This window comes from Chelonus insularis, unplaced genomic scaffold, assembly GCF_013357705.1.
Source record: "Chelonus insularis isolate UGA/USDA-ARS -01 unplaced genomic scaffold, ASM1335770v1 contig_68_pilon, whole genome shotgun sequence".
Classification (NCBI taxonomy): Eukaryota; Metazoa; Arthropoda; class Insecta; order Hymenoptera; family Braconidae; genus Chelonus; species Chelonus insularis.
Genome location: NW_023276705.1, coordinates 42278 through 66851, shown reverse-complemented (window position 1 = coordinate 66851; position 24574 = coordinate 42278). Strand labels below are relative to the sequence as shown.

At 27.9% G+C, this 24574-nt stretch overlaps 6 protein-coding genes across 13 annotated transcripts; 3 read left to right on the top strand and 3 right to left on the bottom strand.

Moving 5' to 3' along the window:
* On the bottom strand, window positions 1–2804 carry LOC118070810 (protein KRI1 homolog). The gene is made up of 4 exons (XM_035089627.1): window positions 2563–2804; window positions 2393–2481; window positions 436–2302; window positions 1–375 (listed from the first exon to the last, which is right to left on the bottom strand). The coding sequence occupies exons 1-4, from the start codon at window positions 2675–2677 to the stop codon at window positions 23–25; spliced, it is 2424 nt and encodes an 807-aa protein (XP_034945518.1). The 5' UTR covers window positions 2678–2804; the 3' UTR covers window positions 1–22.
* Window positions 2805–2962: 158 nt separating this feature from the next.
* On the top strand, window positions 2963–4774 carry LOC118070799 (Golgi resident protein GCP60). Its single transcript, XM_035089616.1, has 3 exons — window positions 2963–3267; window positions 3330–4420; window positions 4500–4774. The coding sequence occupies exons 1-3, from the start codon at window positions 3081–3083 to the stop codon at window positions 4665–4667; spliced, it is 1446 nt and encodes a 481-aa protein (XP_034945507.1). The 5' UTR covers window positions 2963–3080; the 3' UTR covers window positions 4668–4774.
* Window positions 4775–6872: 2098 nt separating this feature from the next.
* Window positions 6873–10448, bottom strand: LOC118070794 (uncharacterized). Its single transcript, XM_035089608.1, has 7 exons — window positions 10007–10448; window positions 9799–9930; window positions 9598–9678; window positions 9278–9505; window positions 8908–9111; window positions 7629–8815; window positions 6873–7559 (listed from the first exon to the last, which is right to left on the bottom strand). Exons 1-7 carry the CDS (start codon window positions 10025–10027, stop codon window positions 7058–7060), a joined length of 2355 nt encoding a protein of 784 aa, XP_034945499.1. The 5' UTR covers window positions 10028–10448; the 3' UTR covers window positions 6873–7057.
* A 1575-nt stretch (window positions 10449–12023) lies between these two features.
* Window positions 12024–14646, top strand: FucT6 (alpha-(1,6)-fucosyltransferase). 2 transcript variants are annotated; one of them, XM_035089613.1, is made up of 3 exons: window positions 12024–12380; window positions 12496–13226; window positions 13311–14646. In XM_035089613.1, exons 2-3 carry the CDS (start codon window positions 12546–12548, stop codon window positions 14352–14354), a joined length of 1725 nt encoding a protein of 574 aa, XP_034945504.1. In that variant the 5' UTR covers window positions 12024–12380; window positions 12496–12545; the 3' UTR covers window positions 14355–14646. The 2 variants fall into 2 exon arrangements, with proteins under 2 accessions (XP_034945504.1, XP_034945503.1); XM_035089612.1 differs by having other exon boundaries at window positions 12024–13226.
* A 607-nt stretch (window positions 14647–15253) lies between these two features.
* Window positions 15254–16864, top strand: LOC118070793 (dnaJ homolog subfamily C member 4-like). Its single transcript, XM_035089607.1, has 4 exons — window positions 15254–15643; window positions 15764–15851; window positions 16049–16230; window positions 16314–16864. The coding sequence occupies exons 1-4, from the start codon at window positions 15570–15572 to the stop codon at window positions 16696–16698; spliced, it is 729 nt and encodes a 242-aa protein (XP_034945498.1). The 5' UTR covers window positions 15254–15569; the 3' UTR covers window positions 16699–16864.
* Window positions 16865–17123: 259 nt separating this feature from the next.
* Window positions 17124–24275, bottom strand: LOC118070813 (dopamine N-acetyltransferase-like). 7 transcript variants are annotated; one of them, XM_035089634.1, is made up of 7 exons: window positions 24163–24275; window positions 22834–22997; window positions 22262–22326; window positions 21925–22090; window positions 18705–18966; window positions 17585–17804; window positions 17124–17450 (listed from the first exon to the last, which is right to left on the bottom strand). In XM_035089634.1, the coding sequence occupies exons 5-7, from the start codon at window positions 18952–18954 to the stop codon at window positions 17252–17254; spliced, it is 669 nt and encodes a 222-aa protein (XP_034945525.1). In that variant the 5' UTR covers window positions 18955–18966; window positions 21925–22090; window positions 22262–22326; window positions 22834–22997; window positions 24163–24275; the 3' UTR covers window positions 17124–17251. The 7 variants fall into 7 exon arrangements, with proteins under 7 accessions (XP_034945525.1, XP_034945527.1, XP_034945526.1 ...); XM_035089636.1 differs by lacking the exon at window positions 22262–22326; XM_035089635.1 differs by lacking the exon at window positions 24163–24275 and having other exon boundaries at window positions 22834–23011.
* Window positions 24276–24574: the final 299 nt, after the last annotated feature.

The window sequence follows — 24574 nt, the reverse complement described above, 5'->3', positions numbered from 1 at the left end:
TTTTTTTAATTTAAACATTGTATTAAAATTTTTGTTTACCATATTTTAATTTATTTTTAAATTTCTTAGGATTCAATCCATAAGCTTCTAATCGTTTATTACTCATTGAAGTAATAAGATCTTCTTGTTTCTGTGCTATATTAGTGCTGTTCGATTTTTTGTGTTTTTGTTTATTTTTTGCTGATACTTTTTCATTTTTGTTTTTCGCCATTTTTGATTTTTTAGATGGAGGCGAATTTGACTTGCCATTTTTTGCCTGAACGTTTTCATTTTTAATTTTTTGTTTGTCCTTCTTTAGTTCTTTTGGAATATTCACTATTGGTTGTATTTTTGTAACGTCTATCAATGGTGTTTCTGCTTCATCTTCTTTAGGAACTAAAAAACAAAATTCAATTAATCTTTAGGTAAATTTTTAAAATTATTTATCAATCTTACCTTTTTCTTTAGATTCCCCATTCTCATTTGCATCTTCAATTTTTCTTTTCCTATCATTTTTATTATTCACTACTACATCTTCACTCGTATTTTCAACTTTGATTTCTGGTTGACTTGAATCTTCCATTTTTATATCTTGTTCATCTACTTTCTTCTTATTCTTTTTTCTTTTCTTCTTATTTACAGTTTCATTAGTTTCTTGTTGATTTTGGTCATCGTTCTGATCTTCATCATCATTATTTTTGTATAAACTAGATAAAATTTTTTTCTTGTACGCTTCATTTTTAGCTTTTTGCTTATAAATCTGAATCTCTCTAAATTCCACATTCTCAGGCTTATGCTCAAGTGCTTTTTTCAATGAACACCACTTGTTAAGTTCTTTATCATCTGCTAACAAAATCTCCTCTGTAGTGAGACCATAATCATTAGGTACCACTTTTCTATATTTAAATCTACAAGGTATATCCCCAATCATATCTTCATAATCAAGGGCATAGTATTGATCAAAATATTCCATAAACGATGAATGAAGTTTCGGATCAAACTTAGGCTTTTCTGTTGCAATAAGTTTGGCAAATTTAGATTTTCGTTTTCGTTTTTTCCTTGAATTGTCAACTAATTCTTGTTCTAGATTGCTTTTATTATTAGGGTCGTAATCAGCGTCCATATTAAAATCAGGATCTTCACAGTGGGGTTGATTATCATCATAATCATAATTCTCAGCATTTTTTACAGCATTCGGATCAACATTATCCCAATCTCTTTCGATTTCTAATTCTTGATCTAATTCAGGAAATTCTGGTTTTACATTATCTTCACCGTTGTTATAATACTCTTCATTAAAGATTTGCTGCATTTTTTTATCATGTTCGTTAGGATCAAAATCACTGTCAAAGTCAATAGAATCTAGATTAAGATCATCATTGCCAGTAATTTCTTTTAATTGAGCTATTTTATCCATAATTTCTTTCCTCTTCAATGCTTTTAATTGTTTTAATTCTTCCTTCATACGAATTTTTTCTTCTTCTTTTCTTTTTTTCACCTCTGCTCGTTTCTGAGCTCTTCTTGTATCTTTTTTTCTCAAAGAATTTTCCATTGTTCTTGGATACCGTTTAATAAATTCTGCATCGGGTTCTTCAAATCTAAAATTATACTTATGTTCAAATTCTTCTTGCTCGTTGAGATTTTTTTCATCTTCGGATAAATTTTCATCACTATCATGAAGTCTATGATGATAATCTTCATTTAATTCTTCTTCAGCATCATTTTCTTTTTCTAAGAATTTTTTATTCAGTACATAGTCTCTTAAAAATTTCTCATTTTCATTTAAATTTGGATCTGACCAAAAATCTCGAAGATATTTTAATTGATCTTTATCTTCATCATCGATTTTTTCAGTCTGACCTGCTAACCACTGTTTATAACTTTCCTCCTCTTTAATCTTTTCTTCTTCGCTTTTATTTTTCACCTTTAAAAATCCATCATCATTATCGTCATCGTCTTTTAATGCTTGCTTTATACTTTCTTGTAATTCTCGTTGCTCTTCAACATAAGTTAATGGTTTTTTCTTTTTTTCATCTGATTTTTTACTAATATCAAGTTCATTTTCACTATCACTAAACAATCCATCATGTTCTAAAATCATCTTTCGTTCATAGTCTCGTATAGACAATGGCTTTTCTTTTTTTTCTTTCTTTTTTTTATCGTTTTTATTACTTTTTGAAGATTCATCTTCATTATCAGTAGCATCCTTGTCATTTTGAGTAGATGGAAAGAAAACAACATCACTTTCATATATTTTAGGATCTTTTTTCTTTAAAAATGAAAGAGTTTTGAAAAAATCCTTTTCAAATTCTTCTGTCAACTCCTGTAGAAGATGAACATAGATTAATAAATATTTAATACCACAAATGATTTATATAAAATAAATTTTATAATTGTACAGATTCAATCTTACTTTTCCATCTTCATCCTCAGAAGAGGAGCTCTCAGATGAACCTTCTGAACTGTCAAGATCTTTCAAATGGTCTCCATACTTAGTTTTCACTATTAAAACACAATAAAACAATTAAATAAATCAAAATAAGAATAACTAATGACAAAATAGTAAACAATTTCACAACTTACGTTTGTTCAATTCTTCTTTTTGCCTCCATTTATTATAGTTATTGGCATAACTACTATTAACTTTTAACTCTTCTTCATTGTCATCACACCCTCCATCATCAAACAATTTTGACATGATTCTACTTTCAATTTACTAGAATACAAGTCTCATAGAATAATTTAATATTATATTGTTTAACTTTTCTTGTTATTGTTGTAACAAAAACACGTGTATCAACAAATAGAACAGGTTTTGAATGAAAGAGTGAGGTTAGGTTTATGTTTGAGATAAAATAACCTATGTTGGTAATACAGATTGGAATAAATGTTGAAGGTCGATAACAATTGCCTTCACTTGATAATGTAGGCTCATAAAATTTTAACTTCACGCCACGTAACCATCATTAGTGAAACACACAGAGACACCTAAATAAAACTAAGTCAAGGTATTTGTTCATCAAACAGACATTAAACAAAACGTCATAAAATAAATTGTTGTATTTTCATTACAATTAATCAAATATTTAAGTTATTAACAAATGGCTTCGACTGAAAGTGATGTTTCAAAAATTGTTGAAAATGTTGACAAACTAAACATAAATAACCCTGATCAATCAACCACAAAAACGATTGACAGTAAAGTGGGTGAAGAATTAAATTTTCAACCTCATTTATCTGGATTTGAACTTAAAGAATTGTATAAAATAGCCCTAAATTTCTACAAAGGTAAGAAAACAATCATTAATCATTTCTTAAAATATTTTTAATCATTCAATTTTATCATATAGAGAAAGAAGGCAAAGCCGTTCATCTCTCATATGAAGACAAATTAAAGTTAGTGGCATTTACTCAACAAGCCACCCACGGAAAATGTACGCCCGACAACTCACCGCCACTAGGAGTGTTAGATGTAATAGGAAAAGATCGAAGATTAGCATGGCAAAATTTAGGCGATATTTCAAAAGAACAGGCAATGGAAGGATTTATTGTTTTACTAGACAAATTGTGTCCTTTATTCAAAACAGTAGTTGAAGCACAAAAACGAAACATAGAGGAACAAAAACGATTACAGAAAGAAGAAGAAGAGAGAAAAATAGAGGAAGATAGAAAAGCTAAAGAACTTGAAGAGGAGAAAAAACGTGAAGAAGAAGAACAACAAAAGCGAGAACATCAAAGAAGACAAATTCAAGAAGCTCTAAATCAACAAACCTATTATCAATTTAAAGCTTATGCAGAACAACAATATCCTGGTAATCCAGAACAACAAGGAGTGTTGATTAGACAACTTCAAGAACAACATTATCATCGTTATATGCAACAATTGCACCAGAATCGGTTAATGATTGAGGACAATCCAGAAACTGAAAAAATCGAAAAGAGTAGTAAAGAAAATGAAGATGAAAACAAAGCGGAGGGTGATGAAGAGGAAGAAGAAGGTGTGGAAGCTACAGAAAAACCTAATGATGACGATGAAGATTCTGATGAGCAAATAGATTGGCCTCCAATTGATTTACCTAAAATGTGGACACGTCCAGGAGTTGAAGAATTTAAAAACACCATTAGAAGAGAAGCTGGTGATGCTGTTATTAAAGTTAGTCATGGGGAAACAGTCACTGTAAGGGTTCCAACCCATGAAGATGGCTCTTGTCTTTTCTGGGAATTTGCAACTGATGGTTACGATATTGGATTTGGTGTTTATTTTGAATGGTCTAAACCTGATACCAATCAAGTATCTGTCCACATCAGTGAATCTGAAGACGATTATGATGACGATGCCGAAGATTATGAATCAAGAGATGATTTAGAAAGTGGAGGAGTTGATGGAGATGTTAGAGCTGAATTTAAACCAAGTACACCACCAATTAGCGTCATTGTACCTGTAAGTAAATAGGACTGAAGTTTAAGACTTATTTAAATTTTAATGGAACTGAAAAATAATTACCTCATTTGTTTTTAAGGTTTTTCGAAGAGACTCACAAGAAGAAGTTTATATAGGAAGTCATAAATATCCGGGCCAAGGAATTTATCTTCTTAAATTCGACAATTCATATTCTCTATGGAGAAGTAAGACTCTTTACTATCGTGTGTATTATACTCGACCGGATTTTACGAATGAGCCCATTTAAATCTTAATTCTAGTCAAGTTTAAATAAAGTGACGTCATAAATCAAGACCATGAATTAAAAATATTATTTTCTGTTCATTTTATTAAAAACGCACTGTCAACAATATATATTCAGTTTTTTTCTATCCTAGTCTGACCGTTAACAAAGTCATTAAAAGATAATTACAAATATTTGTTTATTTATGTAAGAGCGATTAGAATGTTTATTAATTATTAATTTGTTAGATTACTGTACACAAACTACATAAATGTAAATCGAATTAGCACAACAGTTTACACAAATCTTAGTTGAATATTTTCATAAAAAGAATAAATTACTTTTTTTTAATCTTTTTAATGGACAGTTAATACTTTAAAAGTATCATGTTGATATTTTATAGCAATTTTTAAAAACTTTTTTGTGTATCGATGTCAAATTTAGTTTTATCATTCATAGAATCACTTTTACAAACTGTCAATATTTTAAAAAGAAGACAAAAAACCAAAAAAAAAAAAACTAAGTTTTTTAACTAAAAAAATGTGTCAAATTGTCGTCGAACAAACAAATGTTCAAAAAGTTCGAAATGAATTTGTGCCTGAAATGCCAATCGTGTGTATTGTTTTTTTTTTAACTTGATTGACAGGTGAAAAAAATGTTGACAAAAAAAAAAAATAATACTGCGAATTGGTTTTAATTGTACTTAACATTTATTGCAACTATCAATCCATGTGTTTATTTCATACATCAATATTATTAATGTAATGTATGTAATAATAATCACAATAATGTTAACACTGAATAGCATAAATGAGTTTCATAATTTTTTTCCACCCATCATAAAAGTGAAATCATTTAAATAATTACTCCTTCACAAGTTTTTATCATAGCATTCACAATTCTATTGTAGTAATAATGTTAGTAATGTTATCCGACCAATTATCTAAGCGTTTAATTTTTATTTCATTATAATTCACTTCCAATAGTTTCATTATTCACTTTTACGTTTTCAAAATATTATACAACTTACAATATGCAATTATAAGCATTTTAAACGGAAAATATTACCAACTTTTTTTAGCTTAAAATTTACTTACAAGAGCACTTATTAAGACGGCATTAGTTTATGCTGTATCAATAATATTAGTAATTTTTTTATTTGCTAAATATTTTTTATGTAAAAATTTTCTTTTTTTATCTCGATTGTCTGCGAAATTTTTTTTTTTTCTTTCAATTCAATTTACCAAATTTAAATTTCAACTAGCTCAGAATAATTTACTATAATTTTTTTATACCATTTTATAATTACATATGTTCTCCTACAATAAATTATTTAAGTTAATTATTTCTTAATAAATACTTGGCATTTAAATTTCGAAAACGAAATAAATAATGTACAATTATCGAACATTTTTAATGCACTAATTGAACATAATGTTCAATACAATTAACGAATAATTTTTTAATATTAACAATTTATTCATAAAAATAAAATACCCCTGTCTTTAAAAATAAAATCAATAAAATTATACTACACTAAATTCAATAAATTAGATAATTGTTTCTAATAATCCATGCTTCCCAATTTTATTAGCTAATTTTCTGGCAGTTGAGAAAGACTTAATAATCGACTTATCGATTAAGCACAAAATAGTAATTTGGTCTTTTACATAAAAATCGTTAATTATTATTATTAATTTTCAATTATCGTCAATTTTTTTTCTGGATAAACCAATTGACAATAATTTTTATAAATTCAGCGGTTATATCACATATCAAAGAGCCCCTATCATTATATTTATTACAACAATATCATATTTTTATAATAATAACGCTTTTATCTCACAGTATGTTTCAAGCACGAATTGACAGTAGGAATGCTTAATAACAGTGTTTCCTGCCTTTATATTATAATTAATTATCATGACGTTAGAATTTATTTAATCTAAAAAAAAAAAAAACTGCATTATGTTATTTATCATTATTACTTTTGTTAATGTACTTGTATGTCTGTTGTCAATTTTTAATGGAAAATTTACGTATAAGCGTTAAGTAAAAGTATACAACAAATATTTATCTATACGTTTATTTTTTTAGTATCTTTTACTTGTGCGAGAGTTTTTTTTATTTCACTTTCATCACGTTATAATGTTTAAATTTTGTTAATTTTTTTTTATTTTTTCATAATATTGAGCTAAGAAAACACGAGAATATTTATTACCTATCAATATTTAGCTAATTAACTAAAATTTTTATTCAATCAAATTACAAAAGTAATTGACTGATGTATTCTCGTGAATTCAATTTAAAAGGCATTTTCATTACTCCTGTCGTTAAAAAAAGAATTATTTAAAATAAATAAAAAATTTTCTAATAAGTTATTAAAAAACTAGGTGAATAATTGGATTTTATAATTACAACGAAGTTTCCATATTTAAATTAATTCTTTTTGCAGGACCTAAGTCAGTTCTTTCATCGGTAAAACTGTGTCTAAAATACTTGTCTCTTATTGGAGGCTTTGGTCTTCTTTCAGTTAAAGACCGGGTTAAACCACTAGTAATAAAACGATTACTGGAACTTGTAGTTATTTCATTATTCCGAGAGCAATTTGGGTCATCGGAAGACGAGAAAATTTTCGAGAATTCAGGCTCATCACTCATAGTTCTATGATGATGCTTGAAACGTGGTTTATTTTTACACTTATGAGTAATATTATTAATAATAAAATTATTATTACTATTTGAATTAGAATTATTGGACGAAGCTTTGCTTTCTTCTAAAACAGTTAAAGATTGGCCTAATCGTGTAAGTACTGGAAGATCTGAATTATTAATTCCTGTACATTCTCCATCAGCTTCAGTAAATGGATCAGTAGACTTACAAATTTCATGAATTGGAGATGCAAAAATAAGGGTTCTGAAATCATAAAGTTATTATTTATTATATAATCAACTTGAGTGCATTTGAAAAAAATGTTTTTATTACCTATGAGGATTGTTATCCCATTTATTTTCCATTGGAGACACCCACAGACGTTTTTTAGAAGCATTTTCATGGAGAACAATAACTGAATCATTATTTATTTCATTATTTTTATCTTGTACATCAGTAAAATTTTTTAATTCTTCGGTTGTAACTAAAGTATATCTTCTCTTATGTTGTTTAAGAATAGATTTTAGTGAAAAATAAGTTTTAGAAGTTGGCAAATGAGATGATACAATAATATCAACCATCCTACTTGATCTAGCTTGATCTTGTGAACAGTGATTATAACTATTGCTTGTACCTTGAAGATTCTGCTTAGGAATTGCACCTTTAGCTCTACTATCACATTCTCTTATTTCTGAAGAGGCTAAAAAATTTTCTTCACTTTCTAAAATATTTTCTAAACTCCGACCATTATCCTTGAGGAATTGTAAATTGAGATTTCCCATGGAAAAACTGGAATGGGATTTCAAATTTGGTGCAGAAATATCCCGTACCATATTGGAAAACCCTTCCTCTCGAGGGTTATAAGAACCATTACAAGTACTGCAAACGCGGATATCTGGTGTAGAGTGTCCTCGAAATTGCCCGCAGTAATTAGTGTGAACTTGTTCCTCATTATTATCAGTTTGATGACAAGGACAATTGCAATTAGTCGATGGTGCTTCGACCACTGCAACTAAACTCTGGTTAGTAACACTTCTACCAACTGAACAAGTCACTTCGTGAACTTGGTTGCACGAAGACGCTGCACGCTCATACAAAAGAGCTTCTGAATAACTTGGCACTAGCATTTCGCTATTATCTTGATAATTGGAAGCTCCTGTAAATATCTCTTGTGACGTTGGACCAGCAGGTTCCATTAATAAAGCTTCACTGTAACTGGGAGCAAGCATATAAGAACCTGGAGCACTTAATTGGCTCGATGAAGCATGAATTTGCGTTGCACTCGTTGGAGTGTCATAATTGACACCAAATAATTTAGTTACTTGGTAATTGGCGTATTGTGTGTGACATTCTATAATTATCCGTAATGGCCAGCTAAGTAAAAGAGCACTCAAACACCAATATACATAAGCATTGGTGAACCATGGCTTCCCAAGTACTGCAACTAATGTTGTTGAACTATTAAAATTATACCCAAGATCTAAACCTTCTCTCATTTCCATGTAGTCATCTCGAAGTTCCTATTTTAAAAATTAAATCAATATGTACTTGAATGTTCATCGAAGTTATTATTTTAAAAAAAATCATGTCCAACTATTCAACTCCGACTTACTTGTTCAGCAAAAAATCTTGATCTAGCTTCTTCAAATTCTGTAGCAGATCTCATGTTTGAAAAAGCAAAGCCCTTACTCAGTGTTATTTTAGTTATTGGAATTTTCGGATCCATTATTAAATCTTTGCTAATGTCCTTCACTCCACAATAATCATAAAAGTAAAATGATGTTGCTGCATGACTATTTATCCGTTCATAGTAAACCTAGATGATCCATCGTATTAGATAATGTAATCAATAAAAATATATATTGGAATGATGCAATATGTTTTGCTCAATATACTTAGAGAAGCTACTTTTCTTAATTAAACATTTCATAAACTTGAAAACAATTTGCATCAATCCAATAATATTGAAAAATCAATATTACTTGAGTTGTTGTATAATTATCACCGTTTCTATAACGTGTGATTTGACGTTTTCTACGAACATAATGATAAGATACTGCCTTCCACCAAATTGTAGGCTGAGCGAGTCTTAATTGAGATAATTTGGATAAAACGCTATCCTGACTTTCCCCATGTAGTAGATCGATTCTTATAGGAGAATGATAACATTCTACCAAGTAGACTAAATAAAGCATTCCCATAAAGGCAACCTACGAAATTAAATACATTATTCATTTCATTCCCCTTTATTAATTAAATCTTTCGTTATATTTCTCTTATAAATAGATTAATTTTAACTTACAGGAATATAAATATATCCATCATCACAGGGTGACACGTGTCTTGTACTTTTGAGCGGGTACTTTGAAAAATTTATGACGATCTTTATAAAAAAAAAAATACAGTTATTAACAATCAAGACTTGATGAATGTAGTCATTTTCAAATTATCGCTACCAGTTGATGGCTTAATCACATTTAATTTAAAAGGTTTTCAGACACACCTTAGTAACATTAGCACACCTACACCATGTGACAGCAGCGAGACAACCATAAATTAATACTGATAAAACTAAACATTTACAGTTTGCTTCTTTTTGCAATGCACCGCACAGAGTTTGAGAAATTGGTCGTTGCTGCAATATGAATAAATAAAAAATTAAATTAAATAATAATTAAATACAAAATGATGCAATTTATTTCATTACTTACTTCTTCATTGTTTCGGTTCATTTTTAAAACAAATTCTTCAACAACGTTGGATTGGCAATAATTTACTCCAAATTACTTTGAAAACTTGATCACAATAGTTTTTTTTTTATAAATAATAATATAAGTGATGAGAAACAATTTATAAACCGTTTATTAGGCTTATTAATAAAATTAAAAATAACTATGCAACATTCTTGCAACATTTGTCTTGTAATAAACTTGTCAAAGAGTTTAAAAATAGATTAAAAAAGGAAGAAAATGCTCGTAAATATTATCAATAAATATTTAGATGATTCACTGTTATTTCTACTATCACAAATAATATAAAAAATGAATAGTTTTTTTATCAACCAAAGTCATAATTTGTGCGACTAATTTGAGACTAGAGAGTAAGTGAGAGTAAAAAGGACGAGGGTGGATCTGTTATCCACCCCCAGATGAGGTTCAGAGGCAACTGGCAAGTTATGTAGTCTGTACAGAGACGGCTGTATGGCGCCAGTCATTCTATGACCCATCTCAAATAATTCTAGTTCACCGGGATGAAACATGAAACACTCTCTCACCCTTGCCAATGAAAATAGACGTACTAGTCGAGCAGATAACATTGATAGGGGTAGTGATGGTATTTTAGACCTCAGAAGGGATGAGATTGTTTGCTGACGCGTCGGCAAAATGGTTTGTCAAAGCACTGAGCTACATTGTCCATTCAAAATCAATTGAAGCAAACAATATTGACAAGATAATCTTTAAACTGTTTATTTCCACATGACTAGCATTTTCTTTTGATCATAGATTCGACGAGGAAAAAAATTTCTCCTTCCTAACAATTAATTTTTATTTTCAATTTTTATCTGATGAAAAAAAACGATCATGCACTCATTATTCGCTACATTACATTTTTTAAACATCAATTAGTGGATAAAATATTATTTTACTGCTCCTAAAAAAAATTATAAACATTAATCAAGTAACAATTTAACTTTGCTGAAACTGTGATTAAAACTTATTAAAAGTTTTATTGAAAAATTAAATTCATTTACCTTGTTTAATCAACGTCCTTATAATTAAACATGATCATACATCAAAGACCCATAGAATCTCTAATCTAAAAAATTGATTTCATCAATAACAGATATAATGTATACTTCTAATGACAATAGGGTATTATTAGATTTTTTATAGGTTTAAGAAGGGTCGTATTTATCCCGTCAAGTTATCAAGAAAATTCATTGAAAAAGATAAAGATGTCCTTTGGCGCCGTCATGACGCCTGGCATCTTTATCGATTACTTTCCTAAAAGGGAAAGATGTAATGCTACACTCTGGCATTTATTATTTAATATTAAGATAATTTTGTCCAAATTTTACTACTTCAATGAATAATTAAAACCGATTCAATTGTTATTGATTTTAATAATAGAAAAAAACCCTTCTTCTATATAATGCTTCTCAATTACTTTTGTTTCTTTTTTATTATTTTTATTCTCTCTTCAGATTGTTTTCTCTGGCAGACGTCCTTCGTTTGATTATCGGTGTGGTACTACTACTTGAACGTTTCGTGTACATCTACACGAGATAGATAAAACTGCGACAACAGGGCATATTCTTGTGTTTTGGAAACTCGCCAAAGCCGCATAAAAATCTATATTTTAGCTAAAATTTATACACCAATTATTTTAAATTATCAACAACATTTATACATAACCGAGTTATTTGTCTTGAAACTATTAATCAAGAAAATGATTTTCAGTCATTTTTTTTTTAAAAATGACTCTTCCCAATCACTAATAAAAACTCCAAATTTCTTTATTTGCAAAATATAGTTGATGCAACACAGTGTCAAAATTTTAAATATTTTGAAAATTTGCATCTTTTGAATCCAGTCGATAAATCGATGAATAAAAATCATATCATCAACTGTCGGTAACAAAAGTTCAGATTACCATGCGATGTTAACAACTGGTGGTGGCAGCACCGCCTGAGTTGATAAAAAAAACTGTTTTGTTCTATCACACGAACAGTGCAAAAGAGGTTAGTTTAGTGAAAACAGCAATAATAATCATCGTTATTATTGTTATAATAATAAAAATAATAATTGTATAGTGATTTACTCATTTAATTGATTGTGATTCAATTATCTCTAAAATATTACATAATCGGTGATTAAACTCTCTGATTTGATATTATCAAATAAATATGTAGGAGTATTTCTAAATTTTTTACGTGATTCATTATCTCATATAAATAATACAATAATTGATGTGCCAACAAGCATACGTATTGAGAATAACAATATGTTTTTGATCGAGATAAAAGCAGCGTAATACAGTTTATTGGCATATCTATGTATTATGTTGTTTATTAACTCTAATAAGGTATGAATATCATCATTAAGATAGCATAAAGTTGATTTATCTAATAGTCATTTATTTGATATAATGACATTTAATGGGTTACGATAAATATTTATGAATGGGTTTCAACTTATAGATGTTCTAGTACAATCAATATTAATTAATGTTAAATATCCTCCATGTGGCATGGCTTTGTGGAACGGAAGACTAGGTTGGCTAGGCAAATTAGGCCTACTACTATTAATAACATGGCAACTTGTTCTAATAATCTCTGTATATTATGTAAGAGAAAATAATTTATCTGGAGACAATGCTGGGGTTCAAGAAAAAGAAAATACCGCCAAATTATCAGAACTGATGGAAGAATTTGCCATTCTTAAAAAGCAAAATGAAGCGTTATCGGATATTATTATGAATAATAATATGAAAAAACAAGGCTTAGAATTGAATTCTGTAGATTTTGAAAATATTCAACAATTATCTAATAAAATTAAAGATGATAAGGAGCCTACATTAGAGTATGAAGAGCTAAGAAGAAGAGTTAAAAATAATGTTCAAGAAATGTGGTATTATGTAAATGCAGAATTACGTAAACTAAAAAAATATGTAGATGATTTTCCATTAGATAAACGAGGCAAAGATGTTGAAGATGCTTTAAAAAATGTATGGGAACATAAAAAATCTTTAATGCTCGACTTAGAAAGACTGAAAAAAGCTGATGGCCATGAAGAGTGGAGAGAAAAGGAGGCTAAAGAATTATCTGAATTAGTTCAAAAAAGATTCTGGCATTTACAAAATCCTAGCGATTGTAATAGTGCACAGAAACTATTATGTAATTTAAATAAAGGATGTGGATTTGGCTGTCAAGTAATTTTTCATATTTTTTAATTTTGATATTATGTTGTCATTAGGATAAGACTTATTTATTTATTTATTTATTTTATTTTTTAGATTCATCACTTGACTTATTGTTTTCTGGTAGCTTATGGTACACAAAGAACATTAATATTAAAGTCGAAAGGCTGGAGATACCAAAAAGATGGATGGGAATCAGTTTTTAAACCACTGAGTGAAACTTGTCTTTCACCTAGTGGTGTTTCTCATTCTAACTGGCCTGGAGATCCTTCAAAACAAGTTGTTTCATTGCCAATAGTAGACAACGTTTATCCAAAACCTCAATTTCAACCACCAGGGGTTCCAGCTGATCTTGCTCCAAGGATTCAAAAACTTCATGGACATCCGATAGTTTGGTGGGTTGGTCAAGTACTGAAATTTTTGATGCGACCTCAAGATAATATGAATAGAGTAATTAATTACTCGAAAGAAAAGCTTGGTTTTGAAAAACCAATTGTTGGAGTACATGTAAGAAGAACAGATAAAGTTGGCACTGAAGCAGCGTTTCATGATATTGATGAATATATGGTAAAAGTTAACCAGTATTACGATCAATTAGAAACTGAACCGCCTGTTAGACGAGTTTTTATTGCGAGTGATGACCCGAAAGTTATACTAGCTGCTAGGAAACGATATTCAAGATATGAAATTATAGGAGATCCTGCTGTAGCAGAAACTGCATCAGTTTCCAAACGATACTCTGACTCATCTTTACATGGAATTATTGTCGATATTGTTCTTTTATCACTTTCTGATCATTTAGTCTGTACATTCAGTTCTCAAGTTTGCCGTGTTGCATATGAACTCATGCAAACTTACCATGTTGATGCTCATGATAAATTTACATCTTTAGATGATGTTTACTATTATGGAGGTCAAAATCCTAACCCTCAGGTTGCTATTTTGGATCATTCTCCTACACACGTTGGAGAAATAGAATTAAAAATTGGAGATAAAATTGAAGTTCATGGAAACCATTGGGATGGTTATTCGAAAGGAAGAAATTTAAGAACTGGTGTAACAGGTCTGTTTCCCAGTTTTAAAATAAAAAATACTGTATCTGTTGTTGAATTTCCAAAATATCCTCAGGTAACTCTTTAATTCAAGTGATTGAAAACCGAATTCTTTATAAAAATCAGAGTTTTTTTTAAATTTTATGTGCAATTTGGATAAATATTTCACGTGTTACGCACATTTGGATGAATTTGAATATTTGCATTTATAAATTAATTTTTAAAATAGCTAAACTAAGTTTGACATTGTCTTATCCGAAGAATTCACAAGACATGACGTATACTAAAATAGATAAATTTAATATAAATATTGCAATGAATTCAATTGTAATGAGAAAATTATTTTTTTCTATTATGCTGCAAGATTTTTAAAATATTTAAAAATAGATTATTATTATTATTATGTAAAAATACACGAATATTGTAATATATTTTATACTGTGACCTAAATCTTTATGAAAATAAAAATTGATAATGTTTAAATTTTAGTTTGTTGAATCTTTTTTGATTTTAATTTTATTAGTTATTATTATGTTATTAATAATAATGTTATTGATTATTCCTTGAAGGTAAAAATTTAAATTGAAAATTAATACGTTTGTGCACGAGGACACTGTAGTAGTTGTGTATAGAACTAAAGCCCACTAAGCGGACACAATATATTGTTAAATAAAAATTAATTTTGTAAAATTAAGAAGAATTCCGGCTTGAAGAATGTAAAAAAATATATCTATTTATATTGGACTCATGCACAGAATACTCCAAAACTATCTCAGATAGCTCTTAAATAGTTGTCAATTGAAGCCAATTTGCATAAATAATTTTCATAATCATAAAAAAATAACTAATAAATAAAACATAATTTTGTTAATTTTAGTAATTTTATTACTTAGGTGAATTAATTGAAACACGACCCATGATTGAAAAATTTATGATTAAAAACTTTATTTTAAAAAAAAAATCTATTTTAGTCGCCAATTGCTCTTATGGTAAAGGGAAGGCATCAATGAAGCCAAGTATAGCTCTTGTATTTTTGTCTGAAAAACCAGTGTTTTTAATTATTTATTTGTATAAAAGTAGTTTTTATTAGACAAAAAAAAATAATTACATCTTTTCTATAACACTTTATAAATTTTGGAGTTCTTTTACGAGCAACGAATACATCAAAACAAACAATTTACAGTTTAGGTTAGGAGTACATCAAGTGTGCAGTATTTACATATATTTGCTTGCAAATATAGCTGTAACATTTATGAAATAATGTGCAACAAAATTTTTAAGTTGTTTTATTTGTAAACAAAATATGAATCGATCCCGAGAAATCATTAAAAATCATTTGATGTTCAAACAAGTTTATAGATATTATGGAGCTGTAAGGTATTTTATAATTTTTAACGATTTTATTTAAATAAAGCTGGAAAATGTGTTTACATTTCACACCAACAATTAATTAAGAAAACTTTTTTTACATTAAAATAATTATTTTCATTTTCTCAGAGAGGAAACTTATTATGATGTTCTAGGCATATCAAAAGATGCATCTAAACAAGATATTCGATTAGCTTATTTAAAGCTCTCCAAGGAGGTAAGTTTTATATGTTATGTAAATTTGTTTTCAAGATGACGTAAAGTAATTAATAAAAAGTTGTATTAAATCACTGTCATATACTTATTAAAATACATCATTACACATTCTCAAAATTTTTATATCCTTCAAACAACTCATAATTTAGCAATTCAAGTATTTATAAATTTTTAATAAAGTATTAAAAAATTTTTCAGAAACATCCGGATAAAAATTTTCAACAAAGTAAAGAGAGCCATACTCATTTTGTCAAAATAAATGAAGCGTATAATGTTTTAAGCAAAACTGATTTAAAAGCACAATATGATGACAAGTTAAAATATGGCTATGGTAACAGCAATAGAGTAAGAGTTTATAGGACATCGTCTTCTCCTGGATCGTGAGTTTTTAATTTAAATATTTCAAGATGATAATAATTGAATAATAATTATTAAATTATAATAAAATAATTTTCCTAACCAGTGAGGATTTTAATATGTACGACACATATTACAATACTACAATCCATGCAAACAGAAGAAATGTTAGATATAAATATAAATATGGAAACAGATTTGGAAGAGAATTCACAAAAACTCAACTTGTTTTTCTTTGTATTTTCATATGGATTTTTGGAAATGTTTTTCACGTATGGGCAGTAATGAAGTCACCAACGTTCAATAGAAAAGCACTTCTTGAAAGATCTCAGAAGTTTAGTGCCGAAGAAAAAAAAGTACGCCAAAGAGCTCATGAAAATGGAAAGATGTATAATGATAATGCTGCAATAGCACTTGCATTATTAGCAGGATTAGAAAAAGACGACGATCTAAAGGACGATGATAAAACAATATTATCAGATGATTTGTAATCAATATAATGAGAGTGAAAAGTTATGAATATGTAGCAATAAATGTATATTAATATATATATAGTTACTTTGATGTAAAATTATGTAATTATAATATTTATTTAAAAAATGTACAAAAGATTTACTATTACAGAGATAAATATTCGTTGTAAAGTTGAATAATTTATTTTTATATATGAGTAAACATGTTTCACTGAAAATAGAATATGTTTATAATTTTTTCACTGTAAAAATATAATTCAATTTTTTATAACATTATATTTTTATACGATATAATATAGATAATAATTTAATTTTCGTATTTGAGCGGAGTGAGAATATTTCAAATTTAGCATAAAATAAAATTAATGATTTTAAAATATTTCAATCAAAATTTAATTAATTTGAAACGAATGATTCAAAATTATTTTAAAAATTCTCTTTTAATGAAAAATTGTTTTTAACATAATAAATATAGCGGAAAAGTTGATCAATAATGAATGAAATGAAAATCACATCAATTAAAAAACAATAATTTATAACAAACGTTTAAAAAACGTTTTTTTATACGCCACTACAACTTGCTTACACATGTAGAAATAGAATCATGAGGTGGTGCAGGTGTGAAAACTGGTTTGCCATCTTGATCCACATAATCTTTATACTTAAGCTCAAAAATTTCTTCGAAGCCCAAACGTTTACAAAGTTTACTTGTAAAATGAGAGCTACAATCACATCGAACGTAGTCGTAATTCAATTCTTTGGCAATTTTCCTGTAATTTAATCATTATTGTATCATTATTATTACATTAGTAAAAAGAGAAATAATTAATTTTTATTACAACATAAACGGATAATATTTAATCAGGATATTCATTGCACAAACTTCTAATAATTTATTTCTTACATGGTTTTTTTGAAAAGTTCTGCGGCTATTCCTTTCCCACGCCAGTTATTGTCCACAGAAATAATTTTTATGTCTAATATTTTTTTTCCAGGGTATCGTTTGACCACATTAGCTTCTCGATCAACATGATGTAATAATTTAAGAATTTTCCTGAACTTTTGGTGATCACATTCTTTGATAAAATCTGGTTCCTCTGAGTCTTCCGGTGCTACTGTTGTTCCTGCAAAAATATTCACCATCATAATTTAACTTCAAAACTGCTTTCAACAACGTAATACTGAAGCTCTATTAGTTTGTTAATTGATTGATTAGCTTACTGACTAGTTGACAGTAATCTCATGTTTTTAAATAGATTTATCAAAGAAATAACGATTGACACTTGTACACCGAAAGATATTGTAAGATATTTTTAACTACAAATTTTCACACATAATTTATTCAGAGACAATTGGATTAGTAAAAGCTAGCTAAGACGGAATAAACGAAGATAGAAGCATTATTTATGAGACTATCAAGTGTATCAATTTTGCATATACAACTGTTCTCTATGAATTAAATAACACTTATTATTATCTAGCAATCAGAGTGAATGGATCAACTATTAGCATACAGTGAACGGGACTCTTCGTATTCTCATACAAGAATAAGAATGGCAAAAAAATATCAACTCTAGAATAGGACATTGAATAGATAAAAATGCTGAAGAAAAAAAAAGAAAGGAAAAAATAGAATAATAGAACAATAAATGAATGGATTATCAACCTGGAGGTCTTGGATGTAAAACATTATATTTAATTAAGCTTATCATATGCTATTTTTAATATTGCATTTATTTAAATGGATTTTTTATCTTATTAAATATATAGTTTTTACGTAATTTTAAAATGACTACTAGATCATTTTTTAATGTTAATGTTGGATACATAGTTGCTATTGTCAATGCCTAGTTATTTATATGTAATGTCTAGATAAGAGTAGCTTTATAAATTGGATAATTGTTTTAAAAATCCAATGATTCAGTGGATCATTGAACCGTATGGAAATAATGGTCTGTCAGTAAACTACTATTGCATAATCAAACAATACAATTGTAAGTATTGTAAATAAAATTTATTGTTACCATTGAGTAGAACTCCAACAATAGATCCACTCGAAGATACAGCCATTAGACTTAGATTTTCTTCAATTGAGGACATGCTATAATTCTCTAAAGGTGGACAGCTTGTTTCTCCTTCAGGAATGAGTTGAATTGAATCGTTTAGTGGTTCATCTCGGAAAAAAAATCGTTTGAGAAATGCCAGGACTTCAGGTTTATCTTTTGGTTCTATTTTTTTGATGGTGTAGTCCATTAATGCCTCGTTTTTGCCCATTGCATCTATGAGCTGTAAATACCACAATTAATTCGATTATGCTTATAATCTAACTGTTTGTTATTTATATGTAAATAAATATGAGATTACGAATCTCGTTGAATCCAAGCTGTCAATTATCTTACTTGGATTGGAAAATAGTCAATGACAACTGATAATTTAATGTATGAACAGTAAGTGTGTTATTTGGTGGCTGGAGATTACCAGCTTGTTTAATATTAACTATGTGATGAAATTCAAAGTGTGTTTTTGAGTTGAAAATTTTTTTTATCATGAGGAATATAAATGATAGCTATGGATAGATAAGTGTTTGAGTTATCGTACATACAAATTTACTTTGGCTACATTGTTTTGTTATGTTAAAACTCTTGAATCGACTAAAGTACAGCTTAAAATTATGAAATACTACGACTAAGTACATTTCTCAAGGTTTTTAACTCTTGTTCTTTATATGTACATATATGCAACGTCTTCAGAGTGTTGGAGCAATAAATATCATATTTCTCCTAATAATCGTATACATGAAATTCTAACGATCAATTATCTTTCTCTCGTATGCTAATTAATTATTTGAATAAATTATAATGAACATCATGATAAATTTAAATAGTATGTAGTGATGTTTATTTTGAATTTGATATATTCAAATTAAGTAAAAAAAAATTGTTTTTTTTTTTTTATTTTCATTCAACTGGCTATGGATTTTACTTCAGTGTTATTTGTCAGTCATTTCATGATTTACAATTGTATAATTGTTGTCTTAATTCCATAAGTAGAAATTAAATTTGCATTCAATTGCTACATGATTTGAATTCAAGCACATCAATTGTTTGTAATTTAATACGATTGTTTACCAAGTAACGCGTCATCTGGCATGTGGGATCATCAGCTGTGGTCAAACCATGGGACGAAATTGTTGCTGAAGCCATTTTATCAGTAATTACAGCGGTCATTTTTTTTTGCTTTTGAATAAATAATTAATGATAATAAAAAAGTGTGTGTGAGCTGATAACTTTAAATTTAAAAACTTTAAAAAAATTTTGTTTTCTATTGAATCTAATTGAAAATAATTTTTTGTCACTATTTAAGTTGAAGTTTTTTAATAATTTATAAAATTTTAAAATTTTTAATTGATTAAATTAAACACAAAAAATGTACACTTATTAATGTTATCCGTATTTAGTTAACAATGGCTTCGTTTATTTCAAACTGACTATATGACAGTCAGACTGTTGCTTTTATAATAGAGACTCCTTCCTTGAACATTTTTACCCCAAGACAATTCAGGGTTATGGAAATAACTTATTCTTCCTATATTAACATTAATTATATATTTATATATTAAAAATATATGTATAATCATGTAATAATATATTATTAGGATGATTTTACACGAGAACTTTGTATCTTATTGTATCGTATTGAAACAAAATTTAAAGATCTTAGTTCGTGGACTGCATTTCATTAGAGTGACTTCAAGAGTGCATTTGAACCGGATGTTGTCCCCAATTATTATGAAAAGATTGTACAACGGAACGTATAATGAATTAATGATCCAACTTTCAAGGACATTACATTTATATATTTATTATAGTCAATGAATAATCGGTGTAATATTGTTCTACTGTCATTATTAATCACAAATTTATTTAATGAAAGATTAGACACATATTGAAATTGATCTTGTTAAGAGCATTATCTTCTTTATAAAAACTTGAATACTTTATTTTATTTTATTTCATTGATTATATTCAATACTCGTTTCCAATACTGCATTGTTCTATAAAAAGAACATCGAACCATAAATAAATAATTTTTTCATCTATTTTTTCTTTTTTAACATTTAATTAAATTCTTTTTTTTATATCTGATCAAGTTATTTCTTCGTTTATTCGATTTTCAATAAATAAATGAAAAATTTTTTAACAATATAGGATTAAAATTTAAATATGAAATAGTTAAATCTTTTTCGTGTCAAGTAGGAATAAATAAATGTATTGTCAAGAAAGAATAATAGAAGAATGTTTCTAGAAAGCACGTTTGAATTTTGTTTGAAGAAGGTTTGGAATATTTTATATTCATATTATCCAAGGTTGTAGATGTTTTTTCCGGATTTATTAACCTTGGAATTTATCATATTCTCATCAAATTTAGAAAGGAATATTTATTTCTCTCTCTCTCTCTCTCTCTCTCTCTCTCTCTCTCTCTCTCTTTCGTTAATAAAAATTCGTCTATGATTTAAAAAACAAGTTGGATATCAATTAAAAGGTAAATTAGACACAAAATAGTTATAGATCAATTACTAAAATAATTTAATTACATACGTGGTGGAGATTTATGTGAATAATAAATTAGATATTATGTTTAAAAAAACTGATACTTAGCTTTTTTAAACTGATTATAAAATAGATAGAATAAATCATTTACTTTATTACCAAGATAAAATGATAACCAATCAGCCGTGACATGAATCGTGTGTTACAGGTAGAGATCAATTGTGAATTAAAGGCTGATCAGGCTGACTATCAGGAGGAAAAGCTGGGTTTAAAAACCAGCAATTTTATTTCTAATAAAATTTCATTAGCATATGACATTAATGAAGGATATTTAAAATCCAAAAAATTAATATTTGCTTGCCAGGTGATTTAAATCAACACACACCCCCTTTTTAATATTTCTTGATCACCTTGAAACTAAAAGAATTCTTCAACTTCTATTATATAACGCCTTTGAAGTGTTCAAGATTTTTTTTTTTTTAACAAAATGATAATATTTTTTGTCCATGTTACTATTATTTTTTTTCATCCTACATTGTACACCAACGTAGAGAAAAACACATGTGTATAGAAAGAGCATAAATAAATAAATAAGCATCAATGAAAAAATAGTGATTTAAAAGTCAGAAAGAAGAATTTAAGTTCAATAATATTATAATAATTAAATGATTCTACTAAAATGATATATTCATACCTTATTCTTTAAATCTGTAGCATGGAAGGTGTGTCCAAATGAAGGTCGAGGATAGTCTTTGAGTTTATTTACGCCAAGGATTTTTATTTAAGGCTAAATGTTATATCCGAATATGTCCGTAGGTCATCATCATTAGGACCAAATGTAGCTGTGCTTTATTTTTTATCTGATAAGATAGAAAATATCACGTAAGTTCGCAAGTTCTAAAAACATACTTCCTAATTAAATGTATCCATAACAAGTTCATATTCACGTAGTTCAATTAAATCTATTCTTATATTTTTACTAATTTAATTAGTTCTTATTTCATTATAACAAATACTTATTAGTTCCTTACTTGTTATATCCTTGAAGAATTATTTTCAATTTTGTTCGTTAAAAGTTGAAAATGAAATAAAACTTCTGAAAGTCAAAAACAATAATTTCTTGATGAATAACAAATTAGTTTAATGCATCATTGATGAATTGTTAACTTATTAATGGTAATTTTATTGGTAAAGTTTTGAAACTTTTGATGATGTTACAAGCAGTTTCGTATGATGACTGCTGGGAAAACTTTAAAAAAAGTAATCTGTATATTTCAGTTGACTGTGACGTATTGAGTAAATAATCAAAAGTATTGATAAGACTAAATGATTGATAAGGCTATCGTTCAGCAGTCACCCTACGACTCAACTGCATCAGAAGCCGGACGCACCAACGAATAAGGTTGATGATAGCATCAGTTAAATTACGCACATTGTTAAATAAATTTGAAGAGGATATGGCACCCTTCAATAGTTTGACAATAACCATTGTATGTGATCATCAATTACACTGATCATTGATGTATACTTTGGTGTTAAATATATTCCAACGTTAGAAAATTGAAAGTGTTAGTATTGTTGCTATTAATAAGCTATCACTTACTCAATAAAGGAATATCGATCTCAATTGCTTCTGATTGGTTTTATTTTCCATCGAATTGGGGTAAATTCATAACAGATTATTTTCCTTTTAATTCTATTCACTTGGATATTTTACAACATGATGGTAGAATTTTTCTTCTCTTTTTTCTAGATGATTGCATTCACCTGCAAAAATATCAACACATCTGGTTTGATCAAATTGGATTTTATCAGAGCAGATTATTTAGATCTGATTAAGTAGAAAATGGCTGCATTCGAATGAATATGGAGACTTTTGAAATTTTAATTACATTTTTATTCGATAGTAAGTTTTATTATCTTTTATGGTCAACTATTATTATAGGTTAATTATCAGATTTACTCCAAAATGATCATTCTGTTAATCTTGGGGATGAATTTATCAGTTCGAAGCCCATTGAATCTCATCACAATGAGATTGATGTTACACTTAATTGCAATAGATTTAATCAGTAATATCTAGATCCGATTAGACGTGACATAATAGATAGAATCAGGTCTGAGAATTTTTTTCTGGGTAAGAGCCAATTAGATCACATGTTGATGAAGTTGAATTTTTTTTGTTTGAAACTCTTGGATAAAACTCGTATTCATGTAAACAACTACATTTTCTGATATTTGAAAAATTAGAAGAATATAAAACCCTTTCTATATTCATTGTTAGCATAATAATAGCATTGTAACCAATGATTGCAATTATGATTAATAAATATCGACTTTTTTCATGATTTTTTTGAAATAAATTCCTCGAATAACACGTGGAACTAGAACAATAAAAATATTCTTGATAATGTTGTAACATACATGAATGGTTTTATGATGTAAATTGATATTTAAACAACTTTCGAGCTCCTCGATATCATTTTTTTTAGCGGCTTGTTTATCAAAGACACTAAGTTGTGAAAAGTTTAATTACCAGGTGGAGTATTGGTCTAACATTCATGACGTTTCTCAACATAATTGTGTGATCGATATCAAGGTAGATCAATTTTTGCATTGCAATGATTAGACGTAATTTCATGTTATTAATCATGTAGTGAATGAATGAATGACAAAATTTTTGTGCATTCTTTTTCATATCTTACTTCAACTCTCAACGATTAACATGATATTAACGTTAAAAAGAAATATTATTTCTTCTCAAGAAAACACCATTCTATTTTTATTATGTCTCTATAATAATAGGTAAAAAGTCTAGTAGCACAATACACGTGATTGATTTGCTATACGTCAAATTATAACCTGTCTGATTTTTATAAACATTATGTTACATGAATTATCAAAGTATGTGTTTATGACTTATTACACTTACAATAATAACACTCATTTGTATAATCACTTGAAAAAATGATATAAAATAACGAGACGGTAAAGTTGTTCAAGTTCCGATATGTTGAAAATTATAAATAGACAAACACATCTGTCTTGTAATTTTTGTTCCATTTTTAAATTTCGGCGCTTGCGCATAAATTAACGAATTCATCAAATTAACATTTAAATTACCGGCTGCGACATTGCCGACTAATATCAACATTACCGACTGCGCGTCATTTTCTTTTCTGTTTTATCTACAGTTAACCAACGTGCAGTAACGTATCGGATTAAAAAAAAAGAGGTCATGTACTTTTTGTAAATAATAATTGTTTAAACAATTATTTTTGTATCTTTCAATATATCATTCATTGTATATTTGTTTTTGTATCATGAAACAATTTTTTTTACAA